This window comes from Populus alba, chromosome 2 (genome assembly GCF_005239225.2).
Source record: "Populus alba chromosome 2, ASM523922v2, whole genome shotgun sequence".
Lineage (NCBI taxonomy): Eukaryota > Viridiplantae > Streptophyta > Magnoliopsida > Malpighiales > Salicaceae > Populus > Populus alba.
The window spans coordinates 6,724,821-6,735,238 of NC_133285.1; the positions used below are offsets into that span (position 1 = coordinate 6,724,821).

A 10,418-nucleotide genomic window follows, 5' to 3' on the forward strand; every position below is an offset into this window, starting at 1 on the left:
TCTTCGATGCGCAGCTCAACGCTCATCGAGTTTCCCATTGGACTCAGTGGGGAAGCCTGAAGAAACTATTAGCTCTTTCTTTTTTAAAAAATAAAATTAAAAAAAAATCAATTGGGCTGGGTAAAGAAAACGAAGATCAACTACAGATAGACAGTCTGGCAAAGCAGGATTTATCGCATAGATTGCCTTTGAGCTAAAAAACACATCAAGGCTCTCCCGAGGGAGGGAAAGTGAGGTGGCAAGTTTGTGTCTATCTTTCCTGATTACTGATTGAAGCCCCTGTTCATCATCTTGATGCGTCTTGCTTGCAGTTGGTCCCACAGACATAAGTGTGTACCCTGCTTGAGTCGGGTCTGGGAAAATGGCCCACCTTGGTTTGCTTTTTAAATGAAAACAGTAGTACTGCTCATCATTTTCTTTGGATTGCTGCTCGCCATGGATCTGCCTGCTTTCCACCTTTTGTAGTTCTGGTGGACGCTGTTAATCATCTAAGTTCAGGGGAAATTATTCATTTCTTGCAGCTTTTACACCTCCCTGTTTACAGTTAACGCAGCAAGTTTGGGCTCCCTGTGGACTGTTTTTAAGGTTTATAAAAACAGTAAATAAAAAGGCCCTTGAACTTGGTCGTCCCACAGGGCATTATTTTCAGGTGAAGAACAGTACCAATCGGTGGAAGTGGTAAGCTTTCCACAGCTACAAAGCTCAGTCACGGCGTGTAATTTCCCAGACCACCATTCTGGTTCGTATTCGATGACAGATAGAAGACAAGAAATTCAGGACCGGGAAGTTTGGCCACTATCCCCGCCGATCCCCATTAACAAAAAAAGAAGTAGAAAAACCCTTGGTCAGAAGATGCTCAAAGAAAATAAAGACAAGGAATATCTTGAAAGAAAGATCTGATCTCATCATAAGAATCGGATGCTGACCAAAAGTCCTAAGCTAAGCAGGTTGGGGTCTGAAAGGATTGGAAAAGGCCCAAAATACGAAGGCAAGATACTGTGAAAGAAAACCTTTCCCATCGTCAATTCATCTATGGAGTGCCTGCAACCCTAGGCAAGTGCAAGACACTGTATACAGATGAGGTCGCAGGATGAAAGTTTGAAAGCAAAAACTTTCCTTTGAAAAAGATAACAATGACAAAAGATGGGCTGAGCTGGCTGGGTCCAGCAGTAAAGTAGTGCAGAAGATTGTAGTAGTGTTGTTTTTTAAATATATTAAAATAATTTATTTTTTTTATTTATAATATTAAAAAAATAAAAATAAAGACAATTTTTAACACAAAAACAAACTTACTCATGACTAATTAGACCATGGAATAGAAAGGTGGAAGTGGGGATAAAGTAAAGTAAATAAAAAGGAGAAGCCTTTCACCGTTTTCAATCACTCACACAGTTCTCCCCCAAAGGATCCACTTATTGCGGAATATCTATGCATCTCTACCTTTCTATGCCCGCATTTGCTCTTAAACAATTATATATTATAAAAACTATTCAAGTCATAATTTAAATTCATTTTGATGGGCATAGCATTCTCCAACAAATTCATTTTTATATATCTCAATTAATTTTATAAAATTTAAAATTAATAACTAATAAACTTCTTATTAATATTATATTAACAAATACATGGTTTCAATTTAAGACCACGTGGATTTAGTGGCATTTATTTGAGCTCGAATGTGTAAGGGTAACGCTGATAAAAGAAAAAAAAGGAAAGAAAAAGAAGAGGAGGAGGAGGAGGGTTCTGCTCTGTTAACTTTATTCTGCACAACAATCAACTTGCTGTCCATGGTGATTGCTTGTGAAGAAATATGTACGTGCTGTCTACAGTGACGTTGCCTGTACAAATCTTTTTGTTGGATTTTTCCACCTTGTATAAATATTTTTTTCGTTTTTTGCTGTAACAATCAAAATTAATTACAGGAAAGAAAGAAATATAATCATGGTTTTGGTCGGGCGTTTATTGTAAGAGTGTTTGAGAGTAGTGTAATATATGTTTTTTAAAATATTTTTTATATTTAATATTTTTATTTTTAAAAAATTATTTTTAATATATATATTTAATCACAAATTCAAAGAAAAAAGAAACAGAGAAAATGTAGCAGACGGGGACTCAAACAGCCCAGTGAGCACCTGCTATAACATCTCACTATCCAGCACACCACTCTCTCTCTCTCTCTCTCTCTGAATTCAGGCGCCACCACCTGCTTAAGCTGTATTCTCTACTTACCTGTATAAACTACACTCTTTTTATTCTTTACGTTCCATTTCCCTTTGTTCTCTAGGAATGGGTTGCACGGCTTCCAAGCTAGACAACGAGGACACGGTACGGCGGTGCAAGGAGAGGCGCCGCCTAATGAAAGAGGCAGTCTACGCCCGCCACCAATTAGCTGCTGCCCACGCAGATTACTGTCATTCACTCCGAGTCACAGGCTCAGCTCTCTGCGCTTTCGCCGCCGGTGAATCCCTCTCTGTCTCCGAACAAACCCCCGCTGTCTTCCTCCACCCTGCCAAAACATCCACCCCACCTCCTCCCACCAATCTCATCCCTCCACGTGTCCCTCCTTCCCCTTCACCTTCCCTCCACTCGCCGCCACCCCCTCCTCCTCCATTTTCTCCTTCTCCTACGATAGCTAACGCTAAACTTCCTCATATTCTTTCTTCTTCTAAGTCTAATCGCCACCGCCGCAGCAAGCCTCCGAAGCTTCCTCATATTCTTTCAGAAACAAGCCCTTCAGTTTCTCCGAAATCGAATTTTGAATATCCAACTGCTTTTCAAAATCATTCAACTTATTCTACCACGCCTTCTCAAGCTTCTTCTGTATGGAATTGGGAAAATTTCTACCCTCCTTCGCCTCCAGACTCAGAATTCTTCGCTCGAAAAGCCAACCAAAACCACTACAACCAGCACCAACACCATTTAGATATTAATGATGGGTCGTCATCAGATGAAGATGAGGGTGTCGCTACAGAAACCGAAACGGAGAGATTGTCGGAGTATGATTTCTTTAAGAAAAAGCAATATCCGCAGCAACAACAAATTTATAGCGAGACGGAGCAAGAGGAAGTTCAATGCAGTGAATGGGGAGATCACGATAATTATAGCAAGACCACAACATCATCAGATGAAGAAGATAATGATACGGAGTTCAAATCCGAGATGGAAACCCGGTCAAATTTCGGATCGAAGCAGCAACCGCAGCCGCAACCACAACAATCTGATAATGGTTTTGGCAAGTCAGATAATAAGTCTGAGGCGGGATCGTCGACGACCAGTTATAGGACTGGAGAGGCATTTAATATGAAAATGGTGAGACATAAGGATTTGAAAGAGATTGTTGATGCCATTAAGGAGAATTTTGACAAGGCGGCCACAGCTGGAGATCAGGTTTCGCAGATGCTTGAGCTCGATAGAAATTTCCGGCAACTGAAGAGTGAGTAAAATCCCTTTTCTTTTTGAGGCGAGGCTTTGTTTATTGTTTAATTTTGATTAATTTATCAATTGTTGCAGAAACTGTGTATCATTCTAGTAGTGTTTTGAGTAACTTGAGCTCCAGTTGGACTTCGAAACCGCCTTTGGCCGTTAAGTATCGCCTCGATACCGGTTCACTGAATCAAACTGGTGGCCCAACGAGTCTTTGTTCTACAATGGAACGGTTGTTGGCTTGGGAGAAGAAACTCTATGAGGAAGTTAAGGTATGCTTTGCAAAAATTGTACTATGATATCATAATGCTAGCCTAGTTTTTTACCCAATTCATTTCCCCCCCTAAAAACCTCCTTTATCGTATAAGGTAGACTAGTTCCCACAAATTAATTGAACGGCTGTGATTTTTATTTTTTTTTGAGTTTTTGTAAAATTAGCATCACTCTTTTACCATTTTTGGTTTTCGTTTCCCTTCCCTCCCGTATCTTGGTTTACCGTGTGTAATTAATTGATGTTTTCAGGGGTATTAAAATATGCACTAGCGAGGTTAGCGTAAGTCTACCGCAGTTTTCTGGCCCTTTGTCGTTAGTAGTTTACCATGGGGACTCTTTTTTTGACGAGAATGCCCCCGTCCAATTTTGACGAGAATGCCCCCGTCCAATCTTATTAATTATGTGATGGGTTCTTCTTGCCTTCACTGTCTAAACGTGCCAATCAGGTTAAATCCCAGCTGATGTTAACAATTCTTTGTTAGGATGGCTTGCCACTGTCCTTGAATTATCTTTTAATGCAAAATATCTGTCTATTGCTTTCATTTACAATGACTAGGATGCCCTTGAAACCTGTCAGAAATACTAGGACTGCTTGTGTTTTTCTCTAGGAACATGTTTGTGGTCGGTCTAGCTAACCAGGGCACCTTTTCCCCATCAAGTTGATGCATTTTTTTTTGGTGCATAATTGCATCTGAATTTTAGCCTCCAGCTGTGTTTGGAATGTGTGTTGATCAGTGCTAATGCATAGAACAAATTGTTGGTGTGCCTTTTTAGGCTAGAGAAGGTGCTAAGATTGATCACGAGAAGAAGCTGTCAACACTACAAAGTCAGGAATACAAGGGGGATGAAGCAAAGCTGGACAAGACCAAAGCTGCAATAGCAAGACTGCAATCTCTGATTATTGTCACATCTCAGGCTGTTTCTACCACCTCAACTGCAATCATTGGTCTTAGAGACAGTGATCTTGTTCCTCAGCTGGTTGAACTCTGTCATGGGTATGCCATTTCATTTGTTTAGCTCTTATAAGAAAGTTATTCTTATACATAAAATATGAGATCTATTTGCATCAACAAATTCTGGTGGTTGTGAACCTTAATACAATGCAGTTTCTTATTTCTGTTGCCTTGGTCAAGTTCATAAGCTACTGATATAATCAAGAACTGTTTCTAGTAAAGCCACTAGTACATTCTTAAAAGAGGCATCTTCCACCTGTATTTTTCCACTCGGAGAGTGCCTTTTCGCATCCGTTATGGGTTCATATTGCTGACTGAATTAAATCCTGACTTTCATAATCTCATATCCTCACATGAGATGAGACCTTTGCGCTTGCCTTGGTGGGTGAAGCATTATAAGGGAATAGCACTGGAATGCCAGTTGCTTCATCCAGTCTGTATCCACATGTGCATTGCTGTCCGGTTTCCTTGACTATCCATTGCCAAACTACCTCTCAAAATCAGGCAGTTGCCCAACGCTGCACCTCCCGATGATTTTGTTTCATCTGATTTGTGGGACCTTTTCAGATTAAAGGTAATTGATGGGTGGAGAGTTGGGTGCAATGGACTTGAAGTATGATATGACCCACCATCGTAGATTACTGGATTGTTGGCCTCGTTTCTTAACGTGTTAAACTAAGTCAACAAGCATTTTACTGCTAGGTTGGTAATTTGATTTCATTAACTATCCAGAAACTATTAATTACTAGGCTGCTCTTTGGACACATGTCATAGCATTATCAGGGCTTTATTGCTCCCAACTGTGGTTATCGTGTTTGCAATATATTACCATTTGATAAGTAGTCCTGGAGAAGGCTAAAGTAGATTGCGTTCCATATTTACATCTGTTGGTTCATTTTACATATTTGTAGCTTCCAGCTACCTTACAAGGCTTTATGATCAACTATCAATTGTCTCCAGTTGGGTGATGCTAGTTTCTGGTGCTGGCGTTTGCCTGAAGTCAGAGAGAGATTGTTGCTTTGATTTTGAAAATGCAGTTCTTTTGACAGCATTTAAGACGAACCCCCCCCCCCCCAAAGTATGCAAGCACCGTGAACCCAGCAGCGACTTGACAATCATAATCTAATCAGATATATTTGAGTAACATTGTTTGCACCATGTCTCTATGGCAGCTTGTTGTCTTTGTATTTGAATGATGAAATTATGGGCTGCTAAAATGACATCCATGTGGACCATATATTATTTATGCATCTGATTTGAATGCAGGTTCATGCGCATGTGGAGGTCAATGCACCAGTACCATGAAGTTCAGCATCACATTGTGCAACAAGTTCGTGGTCTTGTGAACCAATCAGCCAAGGGTGACTCAACTTCTGAATTGCACAAGCAGGCTACTCGTGACCTTGAGTTAGCTGTTTCTGCCTGGCATTCAAGTTTCTGCCACCAAATAAAGTTCCAACGGGACTTTATTCAATCCATCCATGGCTGGTTCAAGCTCACCCTTATTCCTGTAAGCAGTGACAACATGAACGTCAACATGGAACCCTCTGATGTATATGCCTTCTTTGATGAGTGGAAGCTTGCCATGGACCGTGTCCCTGACACAGTTGCTTCCGAAGCCATCAAGAGCTTTATCAATGTTGTTCATGTGATATCTATGAAACAAGCAGAAGAGCTCAAGAGTAAAAAGCGAACTGATACTGCATCGAAGGAGCTGGAAAAGAAGGCTTCTTCTCTTCGTAGCATAGAAAGAAAGTTCTACAACTCATACTCCATGGTTGGTATTGGACTCCCTGATACTGGTGGATCCGATAATGGACAGGTATTGGATGCTCGTGATCCACTGGCTGAAAAGAAATCAGAGCTTGTATCTTGTCAAAGGCGCGTGGAAGATGAGATGCTGAGGCATGCGAAGGCAGTGGAGGTGACACGAGCAATGACACTGAATAATCTTCAGACAGGCCTTCCTGGAGTTTTTCAGGCATTGACCAGTTTTTCTTCCTTGTTTATGGAGGCACTTGAATTGGTATGCAGCCGTTCCCACACTATCAAATAGTTATACATAATTTACCTTTGTGGTGAGTTGGAAATTCATGAGGCCTGGGAATTTTTTGGCTGTGGGCTCTTATGTTTAGTCTTTTTTCTTTTCTTTTCTTTTTTGGTTTGGGGGGGGAGGGGGGCTTGACATGTAAATATAGGAAACGTTTTTTGCGGTTTTATCATCCTTCTAGTTTGAAGGGAGGGAGATGTCTCTGTACAGGAATTTGCCTGGATTGTTGTATCGGAGGTTCACAGTGTCAGCATGATTAATAAATTATACAACTTCTTTTTGCTCGTGATTTTTGCCTTTATTGCTTTAGCTCCGGGCATTTGTTACCTTGTAAAGTGGATTTTACAGCTCGAGAGCTTTGAGACCACTGCCCTCTCGGGGACCAGTTAACTCATCATCATGCGTGGGCTCGGTTTGGCTCCGCTAAAGTTCGGGATGCTTTTCGGATATGTGCACTCGCTTACCCTTCCCTCTCTTTTTCTAAAACTGAGTCGAACGAGACGACCAGCTCATGAGCACATTCTTTACTGAGCATCACGATCCCATGTGGATCCTGAATATTTATATGATCACGTCTCAGCCCGCAAAATCTGCGATGATTTTGACTATAAGATAATCTCAAGCACAATTACAGGGAGTTTATTATATATATATATATATATATAATAAAAACAAATTAAATCTTCTCGGTGTTTTACTACGGGAGCGGTAACTATCTCATAATTTATAGTAGATTTCAATGGTGTTTTTTTTTTTTTACCAATTGTTTTTTATTGGATCTTTTACTTGTACCGTTTGTGATGACTTGTGAATCAAGAGTTTTTTCTTGAAACATGATTACAGGCAAATTTAATTAAATATAATGTGAATTAATAGCATAGCGACTTAATTTAAAAAAAAAAATTGACAACCAAAAAAAAAAAATGTTCCAGTACATATATTTTTTTATTGAGTTTTTTTCTAATCTCTTTTTTAAAATTTTAAGTTTTGATCCTAAATTTTATTTTGTTTACCTTTGAGTCCCTGGGTTTGAAAAAAAAAAAGTTGTAATTGATCATAATCTAACAATAAAAAAAATAATTTTAATGTTAATGGGTTTTATTTAATAAGAGAAATGTCATTAAAACTTTATTAATCATTCATATTGTTAGAAAATATAGATTGAGACTTGAAATTTTTTTTTATTCAGATTATTTTTTTAATTTTCAATCTATCAAAGGCTTATTTAAGACTAGGAATGGGTTTATTAAATGTCTCTAGGTGTTTATTAAATCTTTTCAAGTAAAAAAAAATAGTTGAAAATTGTTTTTTTAGGTCCTAGAAGTCAAACCTCGACTCGCTGACTTTATAAGGTATAAAGGGTTGAACTAAGTAGATGATGCATTATCGTTTATTTATTTATTTTTAAAATAAGTTGGGATGACGTGTCGAAACCGTACTTTATAACCACTTGAGATGATCGGAGTTCAATCAATAAACGAAACATTATTTGATTTGTTTTTTAAAAAAGAAATAACGTGTCATTTGTCCAATTTAACAGGAAAAAAAAAAATCAAGGGCAACCGTGCTATGTTTTTTTGTTTTTAACTTGTGGTTTTGAATATTATATGTAAATAAAGTTCAAATAATTATAGTATTCACGAATAGCTTTTTTTTCTTTTTTACTTTTTAGTCAATGAATCATGCTTCTTTCTTTTTCTTCTTCTTCTTCTTCTTTTTTTATCAAAACAACGAAAAAATACATGAATAAAAAAGATAGTTTTCATGAAAGCAAATGTATTTTTTTTTCTTTATAATTTTATTCATTATCTTTCGGATGAATGTTTTTTTTTATTATTGTATAATTAATTAAAAAATAGATTTCAAAGAGTTTCCTAGGACAGCTCAGGAACAATATATTATTCTTAATTTTTTAATAGATTCACATCAAAATTATCGAAACATAATTTTTTTATTAAAACTTGCTTTTATAGTTCTAATAAGCTATTATTTAAAAAAAAATCATCTTGGTAAAAAAAATGTCAAAAAAAGAGAGCACATTAATAAGATGAAGGGTTTTTAATTAAAAAGATATAATTTTTTATCTTTATTTCAAATCGTTAAAATTATTTTGGATAATTGTTCTAATTGCTTTCAATATTTATTGAATAAACAACGTGTATCTTGGAAAGCTATATTTTTTTTTGTTAATTAAGATATTGATAGAAAAGAAGAAATTATACTAGAAAATTATTATTTTTCAATGAAATTTAAACTATTACTTATCTTATAAAAAATAGTTTTATTGTTATATAATTAAATAAAAAAACTGAAAACTAGATTTTTTTAATTTGCATTTATCTCTTAGCTTATCTATTTAGTTTTTAATTAGCATTAATAATTATTTTCAACATTTGTTGTTACATATATTTATAATTTTTTTTAATCAAACGGATATACATTTACAATTAAAATTTTGCTAATGCTTGAAAATGTGTTAACAGCTACTTACACATATTTTATTAAAAAAAAAATGATTTGACAGGTAGCAGAGCACAGATAAATAAATAAGGATGCTGCAGCTGAGCCAGTAATATTAGCTTTTTAATGGCAATGATTTTTTATTTCACCAGCAAGCAATAAACCTAAACAAAAACAATATAATGGAAGAGGCAGTTTAGCAAGACAGGCTCTCACTCTTTACTGAACAGGCTGCAGCATATATATTGGATCCGCACTGACAAATTGACAGCAGCGCTGTTGAAAGGCAAACTGCAGTCATCTTTTCAAACTACAATTATTTAGATTATTCAACCTAGAAAAAAAAAACTTCAGTTGCTTTTTGTATTTTTCTTGTCTTGGATCCGAAGCCTCTACTTGTCTTCTTTATATTGCGGTAATAAAAGGATTCTACCACAACACTTTTGATTTTTCAAGTCACTTTTTAAATTTTACATGATATAATTAAATTTCAAAAAATATTTTTTAATTTATTTTTTGTTATAATATCAAATATTAAAAAATAATTCACTTTTTTAAAATTTATTTAAAAAAAAAACTATTTTTCAACAAATAAACAATCTTTGTTTCCGGTAACTATCGGAGTTTTGTTGCGGGATCAAATGCTGCTAACTAGCTTGAGTTAAATAATCCTGTTACTGAACTAGAGAATCCGAAAATTTTATTAGCTATTCGAGGGTTTACCTGAAGAAAAAAACAGATACAAAGATGAAAAATAAGATAAAAACCATGACCCATAAAAAATAATAAAAATATTTATACCTAAGAATTCTCAATTCTGGTTATTTCTATTTTCTTTTTAGAATGCTACTAATTATTCCTACTCTATGAGCAGTCAAGGTATGGCAAGAAGGAAAAACCTGTCATATTTAAGCCAACTCATCCTACTTGGCCAATTATTATATCTAGTTTTCCGATGCATAGCAGTGAAAAGAACATGTTAGCTGGAAACAGCTGAGGAGATGTTCTGGGATCGCTGGGTGTGCTCGTAAGCAAATGGATGTCAATAAATGGCACCAGACAAAAAAACAGGAGGAGGAGGAGGAGGAGGAGGAGGAATTAGACTATGGAATTTCACGAAGCCTTCATGATCAGTAGAAGTTATCGAATCTATTTGAGCACGACAACACATCACAGGGCAAGTGTCAGATCAGATACAAGATGATTTTAGGTTTGATATAGGGCGTGTCAGACAAGCACCGGCTGGGCGATCACTTTCA

The 10,418-nt window shown here is 36.6% G+C and overlaps 1 protein-coding gene across 2 annotated transcripts; it reads left to right on the plus strand.

Annotated features, from left to right (window-relative positions):
- Window positions 1-2,081: 2,081 nt before the first annotated feature.
- Window positions 2,082-6,983, plus strand: LOC118042151 (nitrate regulatory gene2 protein). Of its 2 annotated transcripts, XM_035049737.2 has the most exons (5): window positions 2,082-2,214; window positions 2,285-3,433; window positions 3,511-3,695; window positions 4,471-4,691; window positions 5,916-6,983. In XM_035049737.2, exons 2-5 carry the CDS (start codon window positions 2,287-2,289, stop codon window positions 6,703-6,705), a joined length of 2,343 nt encoding a protein of 780 aa, XP_034905628.1. In that variant the 5' UTR covers window positions 2,082-2,214; window positions 2,285-2,286; the 3' UTR covers window positions 6,706-6,983. The 2 variants fall into 2 exon arrangements, with proteins under 2 accessions (XP_034905628.1, XP_034905627.1); XM_035049736.2 differs by having other exon boundaries at window positions 2,103-3,433.
- Window positions 6,984-10,418: the final 3,435 nt, after the last annotated feature.